The sequence below is a fragment of the Vipera ursinii genome (genome assembly GCF_947247035.1).
Source record: "Vipera ursinii genome assembly, chromosome: 2".
Lineage (NCBI taxonomy): Eukaryota > Metazoa > Chordata > Lepidosauria > Squamata > Viperidae > Vipera > Vipera ursinii.
The window spans coordinates 199,223,370-199,248,919 of record NC_139513.1 but is presented as its reverse complement, the minus strand read 5'-3'; the positions used below and the strand labels follow the sequence as shown (position 1 = coordinate 199,248,919).

At 38.3% G+C, this 25,550-nt stretch overlaps 1 protein-coding gene across 1 annotated transcript in view; it reads left to right on the top strand.

Annotated features, from left to right (window-relative positions):
• Positions 1–25,550, top strand: part of DGKQ (diacylglycerol kinase theta) — a 94,953-nt gene that overhangs the window by 23,808 nt on the left and 45,595 nt on the right. Inside the window, exons 2-5 of the mRNA XM_083353724.1 lie at positions 3,189–3,268; positions 20,769–20,868; positions 22,212–22,297; positions 24,424–24,549. Coding sequence (XP_083209850.1) covers positions 3,189–3,268; positions 20,769–20,868; positions 22,212–22,297; positions 24,424–24,549 — 392 coding nt within the window. The remainder of the gene's footprint in view (positions 1–3,188; positions 3,269–20,768; positions 20,869–22,211; positions 22,298–24,423; positions 24,550–25,550) is intronic.

Sequence of the window (25,550 nt, the reverse complement as noted above, 5' to 3'; positions counted from 1 at the left end):
TCTGCATAACTGGATATAATTGCCTACTATTTTATCCTAGATTAACAGCACAGAAAATGTAGCTGACTGTGACATTGCCCTGATTTATATAACAAATGAATAGCTGGGGGAACCTATCAGTGAAATATCCTACCATTTAATTAGGAAACAGCAGAATATGGTGTTTTAAGAACAAAGCCCTGCCCCTTTGTTTGGGATTACAGTCTTGATTGCCAGAGTGAGGCATGTATATGCAAATAAAAGAGAAATAATAGGACTGGGGGGAGGTTTCATTGGTTTGGAAAATACTACAGAGAAAATAGAGATTTTTTAAAATTCACATTGAATGATTTGGAATCCAGAACAAGATCTTGTAACATAATATAACCTTGTAGCTGATTGTTTGGGAGTGTTTTATTTTTATATTGATGATTCTCCAGAACATCATTGCAATATGTAGTTCAACCCTTAGGAGAAGTAGTTGGAGGAATGCATGCACAGATGTTTTAATACAGTATTTCTCAACCTTGGCAACTTTAAGATGTGTAGACTTCAACTCCCAGGATTCTCCAACCAGCAATGCACCCATGGAGAGCCATTTTAATTTCTCATTTAACATTATTTTTAAAGTGTGGGTAGTTATGGCAATGTTCTCTTCTGTTTCACTTATTTTTTTTTAAAAAAGTGATAGTAATGTGTCATTTTTCTGAGGTCATCCACTGCATTATAGAAAAGTCTATTATTCATAATAACGGTTAGAGGAAACTCTGAGAAAAGGTTCCCGATTCTGAATTTCAGTCAAAATTATGCAAATAAATAAATAATAAGTAAATATATATTTAAAATGGCTCATTTATATAGCATTGCAAACTTGCTTTCCTAAACATTTCAACAGAAGTTGTGTTTACATCAGCATGATTTCCTAAGCCAGACAAAAATATTTGTCTTTGTTTGACATTTATAAAATATTCTTTTGGATATAGCAAGTTTTGAAATTTGTCCTTTTTGATTGCCGAATTATTTTATTGCTGTTCCATAGCAACCCTTTTTATAAAATCAACTTTGGAATAAAGGAGGATTCTTCAAATCTTAGTTTCTAAGGGAGAAAGTCAGAAGCCTCACTCCTCTTGAACAGGGATTCCAGATGTTTTTTTTTAATGAACAGGTTCTGCATCCTGCAGTAATTTTAAACCCCTTGGTTTAAGGTGCTACAGCAAAGAATAAAATCTATGCATTTAAGACTTTAATATTTTTTCCTCTATTCTGCTTTCTGCTCTCTTGAATTACATTGCAGTGTTCTCAAGTGATTATCTGAACCAAACACTTTACAAAACTTTATATTTTCTTTTTGACTGTTACTTTAGCTGGCAGAGAATTTAATCAGCATGACGTAAAACAAATTGGAACGGAAAAATTAACTGTTAATGGTATTTCACCTTAACATCTAGAGACGAAAAAAAATTACGCTTCTCTGTCTAGTAGCTGATAATTTCAAGGACATATGTGTTATTTTGAAGAGATCATGTAATGAGAGAAATTATTCTGTAAGCAAAAATACAAATTTATATAAAGATATCAAGACACATATTTTTCTGACAGAACAATTAATTAGTGGAACAACCTGCCTCCAGCAGCTGTGAATGCTCCAGCATTGGAAGTTGACAGCACTGGACAGCCATTTGTCTGAAATGGTATAGGTATAGGGTTTCCTGCCTGAGCAGGGGTTGGACTAGATCAGGGCTTTTCAACCAGTGGTACAGGTACCACCTGTGGTACATTGGCACCTGGCAGGTGGTACGTGACCATCCTAGAAAAGTAGTGGGGGAGGGGAATGAGCTGAACTGGTGGGAGCACCGCACAAGCCTGAGTGAGAGATGGCTGGAGCTGCAGGGCTGTCAGGGCTCAGTGGAAGCGACAGGATCAGCGCTTCTTCGGGGTTGTCAAGGCTCAGTGGAAGTGCCAGGATCAGCACCAGGCTCCAGCTGGAGCTCGGCACTGATCCTGGCATTTCTTCTGAGCCCAGAAGAAGTGCTGATCAGCTGGAATGTTGCAGCATCTCGAGGGTCTTATGATTTACATTCAGATGCTTGGAAACTGATTCATATTTATGACGGTCACAGTGTCCCAGGGTCATGTGAAGTGCTGCAACCACCCAGCAGACGGGGGGGGAAATAAAAACCAAACACCACCCCACCCCACCCCCACTGCCAATTCTCAACAGAAATGTCACAACAATGAAAACCTCGGACAGGAGGAAGAGCGCCGCCGGGTGGGCAGGCAGGCACGTATCTTGCTTGGCTGTACCTTGGGGGACACTTTTTTTCAGTGCCATTGTAACTTCGAACAGTCACTAAGAGAACTGTTGTAAGTCGAGGACTACCTGTACTTCACTTTTTTCCTTTTTTTAATTTGGTCATCACGTTTTTGCACCTTGCTAGGAGACTGGTGGTACTCGGATGTTGCCATATCCTAAAAGTGGTACAATGGGTGAAATGGTTGAAAAGCCCTGGACTAGATGACCTCCAAGGTCCCTCCCAACTTTATTGTTGTTGTTGTTATTATATAGTTTATTAAAAATGTCTGCTTTATTTTTATAACCAGAAAAATGTCTTAAGGTTAGTTTTGTGTAATGATAGAAGTTACATTTATATTGCTCTTTATTTTCTATTTATTCTTCATACTCACAGTTGGAATAGAGCCTGTTGGAAATTTGGAGAGGTTGGGTTTTCATCTGCATAAGTTTGAGTTTACGTTGCCACGTATATTATACCTTTTACTTGTAGTTTAAAGAGCATAGAATGCTGTGAAAGAGACAAATTCAAAGTCAGTTTAGAAAAGAAACTGAAAATAAAATATTCAAGAGTATAATGCTAATTTTAATACAATGATATACTGGAAAATTATGTATATCTCTTTGTTCATGGATATCAGAAAACATTCTACAGAAAATAAACTTAAAGAATCAGGGAGTGGAAGCAGTTTTTCCATGAGGAAATGCCATAACTTGAAGGAGTTATATTTTTTATATTTTAATTACATATTTTTATTCATTGAATAAAGATAATAAGATGCTTTTCTCCATATTTCATATTATCTGTAGAAAGCATTCATACAACACATTATATTGCATCTTAATGAATGGGCGAATTGGGACTTTTACCTTTGTCTGTTTCTTAATACAAATTGACATGTATATTTGTTTTCCACAGTTTGCAATTTTATGTCTCATGAGAAGTGCCTGAAGTATGTGAAGATACCTTGCTCATCTATTGCTCCAAGTCTTGTAAGGGTAAGTTGCTCGTGCCTTGGGAAAAGCTAAATATCCAGTGGAATGTAACTGGATGCCTAGCACATGGGAGATTCAGATTCTAGTAGTCTGTCATCAGCCACAGTATCTGACTGGGTGACTTAGATCAGTCACTTTCTCCAGCTCAACCTACTTCATAGGGTTGCTGTTGTGGAAAAGTAGGTGTAAGTGCTATGTACTTCTTGAGCTCCTGTGAAAAAGGCAGGTTATAGATTTAACAAATGAATAAAAATTAAAAGGAATCCAATAGGACTGTGCATAGATGCTGTGATTCAGAGCGTGTGAAAACAGTAATATATCTGGAACCCTTTAAAATGGCTTCATCTTTTCCTGGGCTAACACAAATCTGCCCTCACAGCTAATAAACATATCTGAGAAAAGGAACATTTTGTTTAAGATTTTTCTTATAATGCTGTATAAGGATCCATGTGCTCCATATCACTTTTGCACTTTGACTCTTGATAACTTGCTTAGCGATACTATGCAATTCCTCTCATCTCATTCTCATGAAAAACCTTTCCTCCTCACTTGTCTTTGGGTGTTATGTTAATGACTTTAGAGTCTTGGACTTTAAAAGAGCTACGGTAATTTCAATAAACTTAGAGAGAGCTTGGGAAGGATTCCATGGATGAGAATCCTAAAGGGGAAAACAAGAAGCTTGGGAAATTTTGAAAAGTGAGATAATAAAAGCCCAGTCTAGCACAATACCGACAAAGAAGAAAAATAACAGCTCTCAAAAGAAACCAGCATGGCTGCATAAAGAACTCTCTGAAAATTGAAAGACAAAAAGGACAAGTATAGAAAGTGGAAAGAGGGGCACATAACTAAGTCAGAATATCAGCAAATAGCCCGAGCCTGCAAAGATGAAGTGAGGAAAGCTAAGGCTCAAAATGAACTAAGGCTTGCGACCAAAGTCAAAAATAACAAAAAAAAGCTTCTTTCAACATGTAAAAAACAAGAAAAAAGTTAAGGAAATGATTGGTCCATTAGTGGGGGAAAGTGGCAAGAAGGTGAAAAGTAACAGGGAGAAAGCAGAACTATTTAACTTGTTTTTTTGCATCTGTCTTTACACAAAGGGAAAAACCAGTCCAACCTATCAAAAAACAGTGCCATAAAAAACAGAATAGAAACACAAGTTAAGTAGGCAAGAAAATGGTAAGTGAGCACCTGTCCAGCCTAGACGAGTTCAAATCACCAGGACCAGATGGATTACACCCCAAGGTTCTCAAGGAACTGGCAAATGTGATCTCAGAAACATTGAACTATATTTTTCAAAGATCCTGGAGCACTGGGGAACTACCAGAGGACTGGAAGAGAGCTGATGTAGTTCCCATCTTCAAAAAAGGGGAAAAAGTAGATCCAGGAAACTACAGACCTATCAGCCTGACCTCAATACCTGGGAAGATTCTGGAAAAGATAATCAAACAACGAATCAGCGAACAACTAGAGGCAAACAAAATCATTACTAAAAGCCAACATTTGTTTGTCAAAAACAGATCATGCGAGACAAATCTTATTGCATTCTTTGACCAAGTGACACAATTAGTGGATCAGAGGAATGCTGTGGATCTAATTTACTTGCACTTCAGTAAGGCATTTTATAAAGTAGATCACAACCTACTACTTGATAAGATAGAAAAATGTGGGTTAGACAGCATCACCACCAAATAGATTCGCAGCTGGCTGACCGGCCATACTCAGTGTGTGGTCCTCAATGGAACTGCATCTGCATGGAGGGAAGTGTGTAGTGCTCTGTTCTGGGCCTGGTGCTCTTGTTCATCAACAGTTTGGATGAGGGGATAGATGGGGAACTCATCAAATTTGCAGACGACACCAAGCTGGCAGGAATAGCCAATACTCCAGAAGATAGGCTTAAGATACAGGAGGATCTGGACAGACTTTCCAGACGGTGTCTGGAATTGGGTATGTGTAGTTTAATGAAGAGAAGGGCGAGGGGTGACATAGCAGTGTTCTAATATCTCAGGGGCTGCCACAAAGAAGAGGGAGTCAAGCTATTCTCCAAAGTACCTGAAGGCAGGACAAGAAGCAACAGATGGAAACTAATCAAGGAGAGAAGCAACCTAGAACTAAGGAGAAACTTCCTGACAGAACAATCAAGCAGTGGAACAACCTACCTCCAGAAGCGGTGAATGCTCCAACACTGGATGTTTTTAGTATAGGGTTTCCTTCCTGAGCAGGGGGTTGGACTAAATGACCTCCAAGATCCCTTCCAACTTTATTATTATTATTATAAAATGGAATAATAATAAATGTTACTTTGATTGTCATGACATGTTTATGTAAAGGACAATCACTACATTATATTTTCCCCTCAATTAGATCTGTTGGATAGTTTTATGTTCTATGTGACCCAACAAACCATGGTTGAAAATCCTGGCTTAGCAAAAATTGGCAATATGCTATGTTAATGTGTACAATCAGTGTTATATAAGGGTAAACAAACAGTTTGTATCCTGCAAAAGTACTGCATATGCATTTAAGGTTATTATTTTCAATATTTTTTTATGCCTGAAAATATTCCTTCTATTTTTAATCTAAAGATATTGCTAGCTTTATTTACTAGAACTCTAATTAACATTAATAGAAAGTTTACTTTCTGATATATAAATTTTTCCAGAATTATATTTATAATTTTGATAATTCTGGGATTTTAGAAGTGCATTCATTGTACTGCATTGCAGTGACATTGTATGGTCACTGCAAGTGATTGTAAGCTATGATGATTAAAATGAAAATAGAAACTTTTTGATGTATATGTATAGTTTGTTGAAGTACTAGTCTAGTGCCTAAAGCTAAGCTATTTTTTTCTTTTTTGTTGCATAATATATGAAACCATGTTATATGTATTAGTGTTGTGTGGGAACTAAATTACCAGGGCAAACTTAAATATACTGCATAAAAAAAATACTGATTTACTTTTGGAGGGAATTCACCCTGATATAAGTTAATATCAAATTGACATACTCCTATATACAAGAATACAAGCCAATCATTCAGTGTATGTAATTGCTATTTATTATTTATTGGGAATCTTGTTTTGTTATTGGTGGTGGCCATTCCATTGTTGCTATAACCAAATCACGAATGGGTTGGAGATCCCAACTTACTTTACTACTCTGTCTGGTGATAAAAGTTGAAGAACATCTTCAGATGATGAAATGGTATCACCAGAAGGAGTACAAGGTGTGCTTTTTATTTTGATTGTTGTGCTCTTTATAAGCTATATTTTTATTCAAGGATGCAATATCCTTCCCACCCCCCAACTCCCAGTAACTTATATAAGAGAAAAATAGACTGATAAACATTGAGATGGTAGTATACAGTATGTGATGTGGATATAGGCCACAGGTTTAATCTGTGACATTTTTGAATGTTTTAGAATCTTCAGCCCTAGAAGATATTATAAAATGTCTCAGCTACTTCTATTTATTAAAACGAGTCTCCTCCAAATCAACTTTAATTCTTAATGACTTCATAGATATGTTGGCCACAGTAAGGAAGTGGCTTGTTATTACCTTCTTCGGAGATGTTTCTCAACTGCTCTATTTTCGTACCCATCCAAGTACTATCCAGACTTAATGCTGTTTGCTTTCCAAGCCAAGATGTGGTCCCTATTAATTACATTTTCCTAACGAAGTATCTTCTTTGGTAGAGAATAGCTGTGGATTAGCTGCATGAAGCAAATATTCAACTTGATTCTTAATACTTAAAAAAAGTAACAGAAAGCTTAACAGCAATTTATTTCGTGTGTGAAAAATGTTTATTTATATACTCTAATCCCATTTCAGATTATATAAAGTAGCTATTTTTGGAAGCTGTGGCACATGAAGGGTGTTAAAGACATTTTTCCTGATGGATTCTTAGACCATATTAATATTGCAAATCATAAACTGCATTTTTAAATTATAATTTCAAGGTTGATGAAAATCTGGCAATGGATCAGTTTCAACTAAAATTTTAGCTCCATGTTAATTGAAACTGGACCATCTCTTTATCTTACTGAACATGTCACTCTGAAGCAGGATATGGAATTCAAGGTCAAATGAAGTCTTGTGAACTCAGATGGTTGGCATGAATAAGATAAGTTTTGTGTCAACAATTTTCAGAGAATTATGGAGTTAGCATACTATGACTAATCTTTGTTCCTTGGGCTTAGTTACAAGCTGGCTCTAACTCATGATATTTAAGAAGCTTTTTGTGTATTGGTAAGTTCCAATGCATATTTTTGTGTATAAGTATGCATATGATTCTTCTTGGGAATTTCTTCTCAAATAATACTGAATTCAAAAATCTGTTCATGACTTTGTGATATTGGTTTGACTGAAACTGTTATCCCACTGCTGCTTTAAAATAACTTGCATTCTAAGTACATTGCTTTTTTACAATATTTTCAGTGTTGCTCAACACTTTTCTTTCTCCTTGATATTATTTAATTGCTCTAACACAATTGGATGAGTGTCTAAGATCTGTTGTGAAGGAAGCAATGGAATGGAACAATACCATTTTTCTTCGTTTATATTTATAAATATTCTTAAATGGATTGCTTTCGGAGTGCTGCAAAACACTCTAATAAACTACAGCATTTAAACAGAACTTTTGAACCTGAAAAGATATATTTTGATTGAAGTGAACACAGCAGTTGAATAAGCTCTGATCGGAACATCATAAGACACACTGGGCAGTTTGATAAACAGAATATCTTGACGTGAGAAAGCTCACTTTTGTGTGGATCAGTTGTTTATCAACAGTGGGCAGACTATTGGCTGTACACATATCCCCAATTGCCCCTTTGAAGCTTTGATCCCTGGAGTGGGGGAGACCTACTTTTTCAGGCCATTTTTAAAGTTTTAAGGGAAGGAGTTAAGGTTTGCCCTTTCAATTCCTGGTTTGTTTTTCAGATTAGAATGAATTAATGGGGGAAAAAATCTCTAGAACTTCACTTAGAAGTTAACTACTGCTATTAGCATCTGAAGCAGCACTTCATTTGTCTACAATACATATTAAATGTTCAGATGGTTTTTACCACTTCTTAAGCAAACATTTGTTTCATATGTCTAAGCCCTGAGCTTGAATGGAACTGGCTAATTCCTGATTTCTCATGTTGTAGTCAAGTGTCTTGCAAGTCCTGATTTTGAGTAATCAGAATAATGTAAAAAAATTGAGCTTGAGACAGGGCTTGTCCCATTCACTTGTTTAACGCCTGCAGTTGAATTCTGCCATTGTATCTTTGTGTTTTCAAGATCGTTCTTAGTACCGCCCAAACAAAACTCCTTCCAAATAAAATCAGAAATGACACAGCTGTTCTTCTGCACTTTGCTGAAGACTAAGGAAATAGACTTCGAGAAAGTTGGCACATATTCAACTTTTTTGTTACCCTAATGTTGGAAAACTGTTGACTGGCTGTTTTTGTCTATTTTTCAGAAACTAGATTATCTTTGTTTTTGATAGACTCTTCAAGACAGTCCATTAATTGGATTCTGTGGGAGAGTTAATTTGGTTTCAAATCCTGTATTCCTTTGTTTTCTTCCTCTTTGCCCTCTTAGAGGGATAGGGAATGAGGACTTGACTGTTAATATGTTTGCCATCCGCAGAGTTATATATAATAACTCTTTTAATAAAATATTGCGGTCTGGTTTAAATTTTAAAACCATGCATATATGTATGTGTGTGTGTGTGTGTGTGTGTGTGCAGTATATATCTTTGCATTATATATGCAACAACTATGCAACTATTTAATGGGTTACATTCCTGGAATAATGTTGTGTTCAGTTATTTATGCTATCTGTGAATGCTAATACTTGAGCCAGAGTTTCTCAGCCTTAGCAACTTTGACCCGTATCTAGTAGTGCTACCTGGGGATTTCTGGCAATTGAATTCCATACATCTTAAAGTTGCTAAGGTTGAGAAACATTCCCTTTGAGGTGTCTGCTCCAGTTTTCTGTCCTATATGTTCTGAACGTCCACAATGTATGTTTATGCTTATTTCTATACTGTTTCCATGTTTTATTATTCATAGAATGCTCATATAACTGAAGGATATTTGTTGAGTAGATGGCTAGTTTGGAAAAAAAATTACATCAAAGCCTTTTTGCTAAAGCCTTGGATGACACTAATGTTCATAAAGTTTGTTAGAGTTTTCCCCCCATATATGAGAGGGAAGTATAATCATATATTAGTGTTATTTAGAGCAAAAAGAGCTGTTTTAATGCTTGAATGGACAATTCCCTTCTTTACAGCCCGACTCTATGTTGGTATTTAGTATGTAGCTGTGTTAGGTTTCTATTTTTATTTTCCATCATTTCTGGAACATGACAGGAACATTCCCTATTTGCTCTACGTGGGAAGACAAAACAAAATTGAGGGTTATTGAGTGGTTATTGAATGCTCTGAGTTGGCTCAGGAATTCTGGGAGTTGAAGTCATGCTGGTTCAGGAATTCTGGGAGTTGATGCCCATGAGTCATAAAAGAGCCAAGGTTGCCTACCCCTGGTTTAGTCACACTTCATTTACCTTTGAAAACCAAATGAGACAGCAATTAGCTGAGGGGCTTTGGGTATGTCTCTCAACTGGTCGTCTAGCTCTTCCCCAGCTTTCATCTGCCCACCAGAAACTCCAGTTGTAAGGTCCATTTCCAATCCTTGTTTTTCCTTGGTCACCTGCTTTCTGTAGCTAGTGTGATTTGCCTGAACAAAACTCTTACTCTTATTGGAAGATGGGTAACATGGAAGATGGGTAACATATTTGTAGCAGTTTAGTGATATGGCTGGGAACAGATAGGCAGGGAGTTGTGTTCTTCTTTTTTAAAAACAAAAACTTATTTCTTCCTTTGCTGCAGATCAGGGTTTTTTTATGTACACTTGGTCCCAAGAGTGACTAATTTAATTCTTCGGATTTCTGAAGAGATGTATTGATTTACTCTATCCAAGATACGAATTGGGTGCATCTTTGACTAGGCCAGGGGTCTACAGCCTTGACAACTTTAAGACTTGTGGACTTCAGCTCCCAGAATTCTGGGGGCTGAAGTCCACAAGTCTTAAAGTTGTCGAGGTTGTAGACCCCTGGACTAGGCTGAACCATTTCAGTGGGATGACTTGGGATTGGCCCTTTGATATTGAACAGCATTGCGACAAGGTTATAATGTATTAGGAAATCCTGTCCAGGACAAGTGTGCTAAACATTGGTCTTATCCTCACCCAGTGTGTGTGTGTGTGTGTGTGTGTGTGTGTGTGTGTGTGTATGACTTCTGCAGAAGGGTGACTAAAATGGTTTTTTTTTGTCTCTAAGGGCCAACATTTTTACATCGGTTTAGGAAGCTGAAGGTCGCTTGGTTTCTTAAGAGATCTCATACCCAGTGTAAATAAAACATCTATTAGTAATCATTGAATTCATGCTTACAAATTAATATTCCAAAGAAAATGTTAGTGTGATGTAACCTCCATCCAAAAATTGCACAAGGTTCCCCCCCGCCTTTTTTTTTTTTGGTCCAGCAGATTTTTCTGAGTCTGCAGGCAAACTCAGCAAGCAATCTGAGAAACCTATTTCTAGCATCTTCCTTTAAAACTACATCCTGACTTTTGCATTTGTATCCATGGGGGTAGGGGAACTTGTTTTGGAAAGAGACTTCCAAGTTGTAAAACTAGGACAATAAGTACTGTAGACAGACAGACAGACAGACAGACATAAATGACTGACATAAAGCTAAGAATTCTCCCTATCTCTGCTTTTATCTGTTGCTTGGCTATATCCTCCTGTTGAAATGTTGTGGGCATTTCAACAAAAGTATATCCTTTTCAAACTTTATAGGATCCTTCAGTCATGCTTATATTTCTATTCTGAATAGGATAGCACAGGGGTCTTCAAACTTGGCTGTTTTATGACTTGTGGACTTCAACTCCCAGAATTCCTCAGCTAGTGTGCTTGGTTGAGGAATTCTGGGAGTTGAAGTCCTCAAGTCATAAAAGGGCCAAGTTTGAAGACCCCTGGGATAGCACATGGATTTGCTTAACTCTTTCAAATTTATATTATCCTTATATATAAAATGTCTTTTAATCAAGTGAACGGCAGCTGGTTTTTAATTGCCAGAGAGATAAAATGTGCTATAATGGCATTTAGTTTTTTTCCTCTCTCTAAGAAATAATTAGTTAAGAGGTACATATTTTACATTAGTTCTTATACTTCATCCAAAAACAATATTTATGTTAACCCCATTTATGGATTAATATTTTATTTCACTAGTTTGCAGCTACTTTTACCCATCTCCAGTTTAGATGTTGATTGTTTACAGTGCGAATATAGAACATGAAACAAACCTCTTTTGAAGCCAGAATTACATTTTTCAGGATTCTGACTTCAGATTTATGTGTGTTTATTGATATTAGAAAAGTTCCCTGTTTTGAGCGTCTCTTGAGATAATGCTAGTGTCCATTCTTTCCTGTTAGTATAGCAGTTATTAAAATGTTAAATTGTAGGAGGCTTGTTGAAATTATGCTCCAAATCTTGCATAGTTCTTTGTGCACTTAATATGTAGTTTTTGTGCAGATAAGTCCTAGGTCAAATTAAGCCAGAACGTATTCTGTGTAACAGTTTAGTATGAACTGACTTCCTGCAGATTTTAGTTAGGAGCCCATACACGCATAATATATGTGTCTTTGTGTTTGCGTGTGCATTTCAGTCATGCGTATCATTGTTTAAGCCTGTCAGCATAATGAGAGTTTGAAAACCAAGGGAACCCCCTACCAAAATAGAAACAGGAAGTTTAACTGCTGAAGATAGCTGAAAATAGAACAGGCATCTTTGTCCCCCAAACAGCTGTTAATGCTTCCATTTTCTAGAGCAGACATGTCAAACACAAGGCCCGGGGGCCGGATCCGGCCCGTGAAGTGGTTTCATGTGGCCCGCGAAGCCACCCTGGAAACAGTGAGGGAACGGCCCCCACTGCCTTGGCCCTGGCCCAGAGACCCTCCTTCTGCCAGAGACCCTCAGATCTGTCCCACTCCTGCCCAGGCCCCCATAGGCACCCTTGATGCGAACGATGTAGAGCTGGCCAAGCCCACCCAGTAGGCCATACCCACTCTAGCCACACCCACCCAGTAGGCCACACCCACTCTGGCCATACCCACCCGGCTCCCTGAGGGCAACCACAATGCTGATGCGGCCCTCAATGAAATTGAGTTTGACACCCCTGTTCTAGAGTTAACCCACATTGTTGTTTTTGCTTTGTGGACTTTTTAAAAATATTTTTCCTATGAAAGCTAATAACGCTTTTTAACAGTGTTTGTAAGGCATACATATTTTCATTTTTCTCTGTGTTATTTCTATACCTTTTGGCTTAAGGACAAAATGGAGAGATCTAGGGTGTGAAAGTTGTAGAGCGTACCTTATGTGAGCATAGTGGCCCTGTATTTTTTTTAAATCCCATTTATATCCCGCCCTTCTCCGAAGACTCAGGGTGGCTTACAGTCTAAGAAGCACAAATCAATGTGCTTAGCAATAGCCTTCATTCTATGCATATGCCTGCTTATTAGGCTTTTCGCCCCCCCCCAAGCAGCATTTTTACAAAGTCAGCTTATTGCCCCCAACAATCTGGGTCCTCATTTTACCTACCTCGGAAGGATGGAAGGCTGAGTCAACCTTGAGCCTGGTGGGACTCAAACCTGCACTAATTGCAGGCAGCTGGTGTTACTTAAGGAGGCATTAGCCCACTGCTCCACCAAGGCTCTGTTTGCAGGATGGTAAATAAACACTTGGGGCAAGGTAGTCTGTATTCTGGGAGTGTACAAAACAGCATTTCAGTTTTATATTTTAACAAAATAACAGAATTGGAAGGGACTATGGAGATCTTCTAGTAGTTCAACCCCCTGCTCAAGCAGGAGACCCTATACTATTCTGGACAAATGGCCATCCAATCTCTTCTTAAAAACCTCCAGTGATGGAGCACGTACAGCTTCTAAAGGCAAGCAGTTCCACTGGTTAATTGTTCTCACAGTTAGGTCGTTTCTCCTTAATTCCAGATTGCTTCTTTCCTTGATTAGTTTCCATCTACTGCTTCTTGTCCTGCCTTCAGGTGCTTTGGAGAATAGGTTGACCCCCTCCTTTTCTTTGTGGCAACTCCTCAAATATTGGAACACTGCTATCATGTTACTCCCTAGTCCTTCTTTTCACTAGACTAGACATACCCAATTTCTGCAACAGTTCTTCATATACTTTAGCCTCCATTCCCTTAATCATCTTTGTTGCTCTTCTCTGGACTGAGTCTCAACATCTTTTTTATATTGGCAACCAAAACTGGATGCAATATTCCAAGTGTGGTCTTACCAAGGCATTATAAAGTGGTACTAACACTAATGATCTTGTTTAGTATTAGTATCATAAATGTACTTGATGAACATGGTGTAAGGTGAGAATATTTCATAGATTATACAACAGCAAGCCCATGGTAGCTGAATATCCTTGTTGCATCCACATTTGACCTTTTCCTGTGCTAAAATCCTACTTAGATTTGGCTTGCATATTATGCTCACCAGGTCTATAGCATGATGCTAAGCTCATTCTCCTTCCACAGCTTTAGTTACATGGATATTGGAATTTTCTTGCTTCAAATGTTGATGAACTGCAAACCTTTCTATCATTTGACAGTGGCTAATTTTAATGGTAATTTTTGGAAACAAGCCATCTTTGCAAAATATGGATTGAAATTGGCTTCCTTTCACTAACCAAATGAAAGAAGAATGGCATTTTGATGGTTTGTGTGATCAAATAAACTACTTAATTAAAAAAATGGAGGTGAGAGCTTTCAAATCCTTCTAGCTTATGTCTCTTGATTATTTAAGGACTTTGGGATAATGCAGCAAAATTCCAATATTAAATACATGCCTGAGGATATGATTCAGTGTATTAAGGACAATTACATGGCTTTAAAGCAAAGGCAAGGATGAGATTACATTATCTCTGCAAAATGATCTTAATGGATTATAAAGACCGTGTTCTAGAAAGGGCTTTCAATAATAAACAAAAACCAAAAATTGATATTGCTTGTATAATTAAAGCAGCTACTTATCTATAGTGATGATTAAGTACAAGAATAATTGAGGCTTTATGAAGTGAAGGAAGTAAGATTAATTTCAGGGACAAATTTGGCAGAGGGGGTGAAGAAAGGGATTAAATCAAGCTGTTAGAACTAGATCCTTCTACTCATTTTCTGAGAATGTGTGGTAATATGCATATCTTGATGCAGAGCTATTTTTGTCCATTCACCAGAGCGTCAACAGAAGGCTCTGATTATTGCCATCTTCGAGAGAAGTGAAACTACTCAATAGTAATTGCATCATCTGATTGCGTAAAGTCGGGAGAACATTCCTCTTGCAATGCTTTGTGCAACAGAGAGACTTTTTATGCCTGGGTTGTTAGGTCAGACATGGCTGGCACTATCCCACCCTTATCTTCAGTGGTGGAAATATGCTGCTTGGAAGTGGGACACTGCCTTTCTTTCTCAGCTGTATTTTTTTTGTTGTTGTTGCCTTTTTGCATTTCTGCAGTGCAGAACTACATCCTTCAATGGCAACTTCATTTATGTATCTCCTTAAAGGGAGATTTCTTTCTTGGCTGGGTCGTGTAAGGAGGCTTTTAATTTCCTCCCCACCTGATTTTCTTTAATGCATTAACAGAACATTGCTGTTGTGCCTCAACACAAGTACGATGTTTAAAAACTTTTTGTATACCAGCAAGCTCAGCCTTCTTTTTCTGGTTTCACCCGAGGGGAATTAGACGTGGCCCATCAAATAATATGAGGCTGCAAAATTCATAAGCGTTGGCCACAGTCTAGTGAATGAGGATGATGGATCTTAAGGCTTTCAGTTCCTGGAAATGGGATAGTTCTTACAGAATAATTGCAGGTGGATAGATCTGATATGATTCCTCCCCCTTGGAAGTTTGCCAGTTAATTTATTCGGATCTTTTTTGTTCATTTCATTATCAAAGAAAAAGAAGTTCCAGATTCCAGCAGTAGAACTATGACGCCTCTGTACATTTGTTATTGACACTCTCTTTATATCAATAATAAATAGGCCATGTCAGAACACTTTCTGGTGGCCCTGCAGTTCTTGCCAATGCAGGGAGATAGGAAATATTAAATTGGTCTGCCCCAAGTGTCTGATAAACCTAATTGGATTCCAGAAGGAACCTTGGTCTGCTGAATGCTTCCTAGTGTCTTCCTGGAATGAGAGGGCATCGGGACCTCTGGATTGCATCACACTCAAGCAGCTTCTCCTTACCCAGGGATCTTGGAACTCTCTTTGGTTTACAGACGAATTGAGGGAGATAAGTATTTGAAGAGATACCTGGAGTGTTATTGAAAACCAATGAGAAGTGGCTTCCGGTTTGCACACGCGGCGCTGGCAGACGTGCAGGGAGAAGCTCCCCCCCCCCCCGCACCATCTGGTCTTTCTTCCTCGGAGAGCCTGGAAAAGGGTGAAAAGTCGCCCTGGAGGGGCGACCACAGTGAGGAGGCTCTCTCTCTGCGATTGCAGAAGGGCGGCAGCCCTCTGTTTGATCCGTAGTTACTCCTCTGGCCGAAGAAGAAGAGATCGGCCAGATCACTAAGCCGTTCCCTGCTGAAAGCCAAAATCACTATCAAGCACAATGAAGCAATCTGGAGGATTTGGGTGAGACCTTACCTTTCCTACTTCCCTAATTACTTTCCTGTGGGACTTTCCTGTAAATCTTTTCCTCCCTTCTTGAAAGATCGGTGACTGCTTACTTGGGGATTTACAACCTTAAAGCCTCAAAAGAAATCAAATGACTAAGCTAAATAACTAAGTAACCCTATTTGTACCTCTGGAATTTTCCGGCCATTAAAAAGTTTTTATTGCTTATTTTTACGGGGACCTACTACCCTATTTACTGCTAAAAATGAATTAATTGGATAAAAGACATATTATATTAGTCTGGAAAAGGATTATACATGCTGTGACAAAACCTGGTATAGCAAGTAAACCTTTTTTTTTTACTCTAAGATCTGGCTTTTAACAGATTTGTCCTTGACATTATCTTTAAAGATAAAAATTGGGAACACCTGGCACTGGTAACAACCTTTAGGAATAGTGGAGGTGGACATTTATTGACTTTTATTAAAATAGCCTCCACTAAAGGCCTATCTGTAAAATACTAAAGAAATGGAAGAATATATTCCAACGCTTGACTATAAACTCATACTTGATAATTTTGGCAATGACTGCAGAAATAAAAGCCAGATTTAAAAACAGATCTGACAGCACAAACTCACCTAATGAGACTCTTAATTCAGTTGACAAACTGACAAACCAAAAACGAACAGAGGATGAGGAAATGAACAACAAAATAGGGGGCTTCAAAGTACAACAAGTACAATCTCCTGAGAGCCTTGATCCCCAAACTTTGATTTCAACTATAAAACCTACAATCCAACAAACAACAGAAGCTGAAGAAAGCAATACTAAGATGGATGATGCCAAAGGCCTTTAAATACAGTACACTAAGACTTTAACCAACCAAACAATAACTACAACACCAGACATGACCTCTTACCTAATCCAGATGGATTTGAAAGGAGAAGACCAAATTGAATTAATGACAACTGCACTAAGCTAAATGTGGAGATTGGATTTACTGGAACGAAAATTTACTCTCTATGAAAAATTGATAATTGGATGGTCTCCCTGGATTCAAACAAGGTGTGTAGGAAGAAAGGGAGACACATTTGAAAAGCTAAAGGCAAAGATATGGAAGCCTGCCTGGCACAAGAAGAAAGCTAGAGTTAGATTTTTTAATAAATGAATTTTTCTTCTTTTTCTGTTGTAAGTGTTGGGACTTGCAATAATAAAGCTTAATTTTTTCTTTCAACTGGCCAAGGGGAACGGTTAAAAGATATAAACTTGAGTCTATATTTAGGATCTAGATTTTTAAGGGAATGAAAATTAGCCACAAACAATAAAACATACTTTATTAATTATAGATGAATTGTAAGGATGACAAATAGAATATGTATGTATTTCAGATATGATAATTACTATATAATGAAATAGATTAGCTATCAGAACATAACTTTGAATTATAATATAGAATTTGCAATGATATAATAAAAGATATTATTTTAAAAATTGATGAACTATTAAGGTGATAAATAGAATATATTTGTTGTAATGGTAGAGGTAAATTTTTTTCTTAATGGGCTAAGGGGAATCTTTAAAAGATACATATTGATTTTATACTTAACTTTTAGACCTTTAAAGGAAAGGAAAGTTAGCTATTAGAATTGACTTATATTACAGAATTTGGAAGGATACAACAAAAGATATTTTTTCAATAATTGGTGAACTATTAAGATGTTAAACAGAATAAACTGGTATAAAATAAGAATGCACTGAAATGAACAATGTATGTATTTTAGACAGGATAATTACTATATAATGAAATGGGGGGAAATGTGGGCTACCCGAAAATTAAGTTTTTTCCTCCCATATATTATAGGCTAGTTTGGTATATCCTATTCCAATTAGGTAAAACTCAAAAACAGGACATGGATATGTATATGTGAAAATATATTGAAAATTGTTATAATTGATTGTGTTACAATTAATTTGATTAATTTGACTATGTTATCATAACTAAGGGAATCGGAGAGGGAATTCTTGTTGATGTAGATAACAACTTGAGCTATCTACAAATGACTTTGTTATTTACTATTGTTTACTTTTAACTATCCAACCACCGTATTGCTTCATAAATACCTGGATGTAAAACTAAAAAATCAATAAAACTTGTATTAAAAAAAAAAGACCAAGGAGAAGTGAATTAGATCCAGTATAGAAGTGGGCTTTGCCGGTTTTCTCTTCCTCTGCGGAAGGGCGGGAAAGAAAGTTGGGCGTCCTGAGATGTCTCACTCTAGGAGGCGACTCCGGTTTCCCTCAGTGGCGGAGGAAGACTTTGGAAACTGCCTTTTCATTTACATTCATGGGAATAGACCATCTCCCAAACCTCAGCCATCCTCTCCACAGCACACTGCAGCTGATCCAAAGCGCTGCCTAAAACAGCGAGGCAGACGTGCACATAGACGCGGTGCAGTCATCCTCCTGCAACATGCAGCCTCTCCCTGTAAATGAATGAAAAAAGCAGTTTCCAAAGACTTACTTCTTCACCGTGGGTAACCTGAATTGCTTGGTGGGGTGGGGCGCCAGTCGGGCTGGCCCTTGTAGTGAAAAAAATAAGACAACCTCCAAAAATAAGCCCTAACGGGTCTTTTGGACCCAAAATAAATATAAGGGCTTATTTTCAGGGAAGCACAGTATTTGGTAAGATTCTGGAAGGGAAGGCTGGGAAGGGAAGGGAAGGCTGGGCTAGAGATTCCATCAACAAAAAAATAGACCTCATGATCAAGTTTTCTTGGCCATGGCCCCCCTCCTTTGGAACAGCTTGTCTCTGGATATTTGAACCATCCATTCCCAGTTAACATTTTCAAAATTATGGAATCTTGAAGACACTGTTCTTCAAGAAGGCATTAAGAAAAGGTTGAAAAAAAATACATTTTCCCTTAGTGGTGAGGACTGATGGCAATTTGTAACAGTTATCTTCTTCCCCTATTGTATGTAATACCTTGTAAAGCAGCTTGGAGTCCTGGGAAATGGATAGGTGTGTAAATTGAAGCAATAAAGAAATAAATGAACCAGTAATATTCCTTTTTCTCCCATTCTTAATGGATGGAAGAGGCTCAATAAATTGTTTTACCACTTACTTTTATTCAGTAGCTCTCACCCTTGTCCCGTATTTCATCACCCAGGCTCCATATCGCAATGGTAGGCAGAAAATACTTTTCATTTACTCTTGTCAAAGCAAGCTGCTTGTTACTGGTCTTGTTGCTGTGTGGCATTTGTGAATAATTTTTGAATTGCATATCCCCAGTGTTTTCTCTCCGCCCTATAGTTCCTGCATTAATGTACAGTACATTGACCATCAGAAAGAATATTGCCCTTTGCTTGTAATTGGCCTGCTGTTGCTTTGGGATATTTTAGTTAATTTTTGATAGTTTGTCGAACTACGTAAAAAGAAATGTTTAGTAAGTGGGAAGCTGCCCTTAAAGATAAAGTTGGCATTTCCTAGAGCAGCTTGAATTTCTTCCTGTCTTCTTACGGTAGATTTAGTTGTTTCATACATTAGACGATTTATATGAGTCACTGATTGACCTTAGGCCTTGCCAGTCTCACAAAGCATTATGCAAATAACAGTGGATATTAAAACTGTGTGGGTTGTTTTGTACAGCTTGGGGAAAAGTGGGCTGTAATTCTGGTAAGTAAAGAAATCAATATATAACCCACCTTTCTCAAAATCTACCAGTGCCAATGCCAGTAATGTCATTATGAAATATTTACAAAGACTGTATAGCAAATCTACAAATGCTATCGTCAATATGCAATCTTATTTCAGAACGTTCTACTTTAAAATCCAGCATTAAAAAAATGTTTATGTATTAAATTTCTATATTACACATCTCACCTCAGCTGACTGCCAAACTAGCTGGTTTAAAAGCAGAATTAAGGTGGACATAGGATTATATTCACCCAAGCCAAGAAATTGGAAATTAAAACAGATGCCTCAATTATAGATATATCTCATGACATTAATCATGTCATACAAAAGATTTAAGTCAATTTGGTAACATTTTTCAGCCAAGGATAAATTTACATTTTGAGACTTGGTGATGAGTGCATACACAAAATGGCAGATGTATCTCCCAATTTACAGTATAATTACCATTGCGGACCTGGGCAGTCAGAAAACACATGCAAAGTCAAATCAGTCCAAAAAGAATCCCCCTTGCACAAAATCTTTGTGGAGAAAGTTGTATAAGATCTACACCCGGTGAACAATCTTTGCTTCCCCCAGATTTGGGCTGACTAAAGAAAGGAAAATATGGGTAGGTGGAAAACTAATTTCAGATAAATATAGCTTTGATTCTGCGGTGTCATTATTGATTATGGGGAACTTATTTGCCAAGGCAGCAACCTTAGTTTCTAAAATGTGGAATTTGACTGAATTTGAGATAGTTTTAATTCTGGACTTTTTCTAGTGAATTTCCTTGACTTTTGTCAAGGAATTTATCATTGTTTGTAGTTCCAAGCTTGTGTGATAAATAGGATTTGTTAATGATGCATAGTTCATATTTTTAATGTTTCAAACAATAAACAGAATTAATTCTGTTTCTTAATGAGAAGAAATTAATATAGTATTGGTTGACTATGTGCCATCACGGTGGTATTAACTGTTAGCAACCACATAGATTTCTTGGCTTCTGCGTGCTGTATTTATATACTTGTGGAAAAAAATGGAGCCTTGGCTTTGGATTGGGCATTAACCAAATGCATAGCAATTAAAATGTATATGCAACATAAACTGCTATGCAATATGTAGTTAATCCATACATTTTCTCCCGACAGGTTCCAGTTGCACATTGTTTAGGACCCATAGGACATTACAAGAGAAAATTCTGTTCTGTGTGCAGAAAGCAGTTGGAAAGTCCAGCATTTCGCTGTGAAGGTAAGCTCCCAAAAGAATTGATTACACTACTAATCTGCATAGCTTAATTTCACTGTTAACTCTTTCCCTCCTGGTTCCGATCTATGTTTTTATGTGAAAAGGAAATGTATGAGTGCTTACTTGATCCTTAAAGTCTTGCTGGGAAAAAAAAATTCAAAAGTAAACTTGTATTCTCCTTTGCAATGGAATTGTGTTTGTCAATGAAACATATCCCCTTGTGTTTTATGGCATTCACCACTGAATGGGGTTCGCCTGGTGCGCCAGTTGCGGCCCTATCTAGACCGGGATGCCTTGCGCACAGTCACTCATGCGCTCGTGACCTCTCGTCTAGACTACTGTAATGCTCTCTACATGGGGCTGCCCTTGAGGTCCACCCGGAGACTCCAGCTGGTGCAGAATGCGGCCGCGCGAGTTGTCTTGGGAGTTTCCCGATACTCCCATGTTACACCTTTGCTCTGCGAGCTGCATTGGCTACCGGTTGCTCTCCGGGTGAGGTTCAAGGTGTTAGTGATGACTTACAAAGCCCTTCATGGCATGGGTCCGGATTACCTACGGCAACACCTGCGGCCGGCGTCAACTTCCCTCCGTCCAGTGCGCTCCCACAGAGAGGGCCTCCTCAGGGTGCCACCGATCAAAGAATGCCGATTGGTGACCCCCAGGGGGAGGGCGTTCTCTGTGGGCGCGCCAGACCTTTGGAACAGCTTACCGGTTGAGCTCCGGACGGCCCCCGACCTTCGCTCCTTCCGGCGCGATCTCAAAACTTTCTTTTTCGAACAAGCTGGCCTGGTCTGATGGGATGGGGTTGGGTTTTTATAAATAGTTTTAATTGTAATATGTATTAATTTTAAGGGCATAATGTTTCATGACTTTTTAATTTTTGCATAATATTTTTATTGTGTATTGCCCTGTTCACCGCCCTGAGTCCTTCGGGAGAAGGGCGGTATAGAAATCAAATTATTAAATTATTAAATTAAATTAAACTTACGTTGTATATAAGAATTAGAATCCTTTATTTGTCCAAGTGTGATTAGACACACAAGGAATTTGTCTCTGGTGCAGAGATTTTCAGTGTACATACAAAACAGCAGCATCGTCATTATCATCTTCATCATCATTCCAATAATGGGGGAGGAGTAAAGAAGATAAGAATAAGAATAAGTGATAATAATATAGCCATACTACACTGTGAAAATTAAGTGTTTAGCAGATCACCTAATTTAAATAACTTTTAAATTTGTATTCAGAATACTTTTAAAGGTTATCCTAGAAAGAAGTAAATATAGAGATGTACGTGGATAAACATGCAGAGGAAAGTTCATTTTGCTTTCCCCCATTTATTTCAGTGTGTGAGATACATGTACACACAGACTGTGCCCCCTTTGCTTGCAGTGATTGCCGTCAGTGTCATCAAGATGGTCATCAAAATCAAGTGAGTATACTTCTAACTCAAGGGTGTCAAACTCAATTTCATTGAGGGCCGCATCAGCATTGCGGTTGCCCTCAGGGGGCCGGGTGGGTGTGGCCTGGGAGGGCGTGGCCTACTGGGTGGGCGTGGCTACAGTGCGAATGGCCTGGGTGGGCGTGGCCAGCTCTACATCATTCGCATCAAGGGTCCCTATGGGGGCCTGGGCAGGAGTGGGACAGATCTGAGGGTCTCTGGCAGAAGGAGGGTCTCTGGGCCAGGGCCAGGGCAGTGGGGGCCGTTCCCTCACTGTTTCCAGGATGGCTTCGCGGGCCGCATGAAACCACTTCATGGGCCGGATCCGGCCCCCGGGCCTTGTGTTTGACATGTCTGTTCTAACTGGTTAACGTTTTTGCATTTTTACCAAAGTAGAAAAACATTAAATGTTATCCGCAGTGTGCAGTGTTAGAAGGAAAACTAAAACAAGAACAAAAAGAAAAAAAAATGAAAAAAAATTGCTTGTGACTGTGTACGCTTCTATGTTTATGTGTGTGTGTATATCAGGGAGTGTTACATACAGGATGTATACAGACACATTAATGTTAAAATATCATTAATGTAGTTAATTACGTAATGGTGATGAATTTCAATAAATTTCCCAAACTCTTTGTTATTGGATTACTTTTCAGCCGAATAAATTTCCACCACCTTTAAATAATGCTGATCAAGTGAAAAATGCAGATAACAACCAAAATTAAATTAATTTATGTCCAGAATCATACAGGTGTAATGGGCTGTATAGAAATCAGTAGGCAGGCAGGCAGGCAGACACACAGACAGACAGACATATAGGCAGGCAGGCAGGCAAGCAATTGAGCAACGTTGCCAAAAATTTTTGGAAACTTTTGACCAGAGGAAATATCTAGTACAGCATTGCTACTAAAGTGGTAACCGATTGCTTGGATACCTTGTTGACTAAATCTAAGTTAAAACCTATTCATTGATAGTTTAGTTTAACAGATCCTCTTTTAGTAGATTCCAGATGCAACAGACAGAGTTTCCATTCAGTCATTCTTTTGATGTAACAGGAATGTCCTGCTGAAACATAATATTTAAAACAAAATGCAAAAAATACATATTAATTTTTCCTGCTTTGCATTGTTCAAAGTCCTTTGCATAATAATATCATTAATCAAATAAGGTAAATTACACCATTCTCCTCCATTTATGCTATTATGGAAATAGTATAAATCAATACAAATTGCATAATTTGTATTTGAAGGATATTTAGGAAGAGCAAACATGCCAGGTGAAATATAGTGCATTAAATCAAGCTTACACTACATAGCGTACTGAAAGTTTAGAATTTAATGCCTCTCAGGGATTGCCTTCACATTCAGTTCAATACCACAGAGAGCTCCAGTGAAATTCATCAAATTAAATTCCCAACCAAAGAAGCCAATACAGTGCTAGGCTGCATTAACAGAGAGAAGGGATAGAATCAAGATCACATAAAGTGTTAATACTGCTTTACAATGCCTTGGTAAGGCCACACTTGGAATACTGCATCCAGTTTTGGTCACCACGATGTAAAAACAGATGTTGAGACTCTGGAAAGAGTACAGAGAAGAGCAACAAAGATGATTAGGGGACTGGAGACCAAAACATATAAGGAACGGTTGCTGGAATTGGGTACGTCTAATTTAATGAAGAGAAGGACGAGGGGTGACAAGATAGCAGTGTTCCAATATCTCAGGGGCTGCCACAAAGAAGAGGAGGTCAAGCTATTCTCCAAAGTGCCCGAATGCAGGATAAGAAGCAACGGATGGAAACTGACCAAAGAGAAAAGCAACCTAGAACTAAGGAGAAACTTCCTGACAGTTAAAACAATTAACCAGTGGAACAACCTGCCTCCAGAAGCGGTGAATGCTCCAACACTGGAAGTTTTTAAAAAGAGACTGGACAGCCATTTGTCCGAAATGTTATAGGGTTACCTGCCTGAGCAGGGGTTGGACTAGATGACCTCCAAGGTCCCTTCCAATGTTGTTGTTGTTATTATTATTATTATTATCCATCCAAGTTCCCAAGTTTGATCCTGTTAGGGGAAAACATTATGATGCCCCCTCTTAACATAATTCTGCTTCTCTTTGTAGGATATGTACCATCATCACTGGAGGGAGGGAAATCTTCCATCAGGCTCACGTTGCAAAGTTTGTAAGAAAACATGTGGCTCTTCCGACGTGCTCTCGGGTATGAGGTGTGAATGGTGTGGCATCCTGGTAAGCATATTAAGGGTTAGGCAAGTCTCCAAGGAAACGCAGAATAGATATATTCAAAAGAAAAGAAAGCTGTTTTCCAAAAGACCTTTACAATAACTGCATGGAACAAAACAATATCAAAGTGTACATTAAACCGCAAAGCGTCTACCCTGGGAAACCATCATGGCCTTTGTGGGTGCTCCCTTCTTTAATAATAAAAATGGTTATTTAAATTCGTAGAAGGTATTGGTACGACATAAAGTTAGAGGCTAAATGTTTAGCCTTCAGAGCAAAACATTTGTTCCTTTGAACAGCAGCATTAAATAGAAAACTGGAGCTTGATTTGAGGTAGAGAAATAACCTATGATTATTTCCACCGTTAAAACCTAGTGAGCAGAGGTGGGGATGGTCAAAAAAATCAAGATGGTGACCACAAAGGTGTGATTGAACCTGATTCAGTCTGCCGGTTTTTTTATGGCCACCATCTTGACTCTTTTGACCACACTCTGTGGATATCTCTGTAGTTGAGAGAAAAGTGCATTAGGAAGTTTTGGCAAGGTTTCAGCATACAAGTGGTCCTCAGTTAATAACCACTCATTCATCAACTGTTCAAACTTACAAAAGCATTGAATGAATGGTACTTATGACCAGTCCTTAAAGTTCTGGCTGTTGCAGTGCCCCATGGTCATGGATCTGTGATCCAGTCACTCAACAACCAGCCTGGATTTCCATGATCATACAATTGTGATTTGCTGGCTCCCCCCAAGCAAAATCAGTAGGGAATTGGAAGTCATGGTCATGTGAGGTCCTCACTTAATGACCTGCAGTAATTCACCTACCAGTGGTAACCGGGACTTGCCAGAACTGCTGTTGCTTAGCATTCCAGACATAGGATTTTGCACTTTAGAACTGCATTGCTTAGCAACAGAAATTCCAGCTCCAATTATCGTCATTAAGCGAGGACATAGGTGTGTCTTCACTTTTACTGTTAAAAACAGGCCGTTAAAAGTTTCACCTGAATT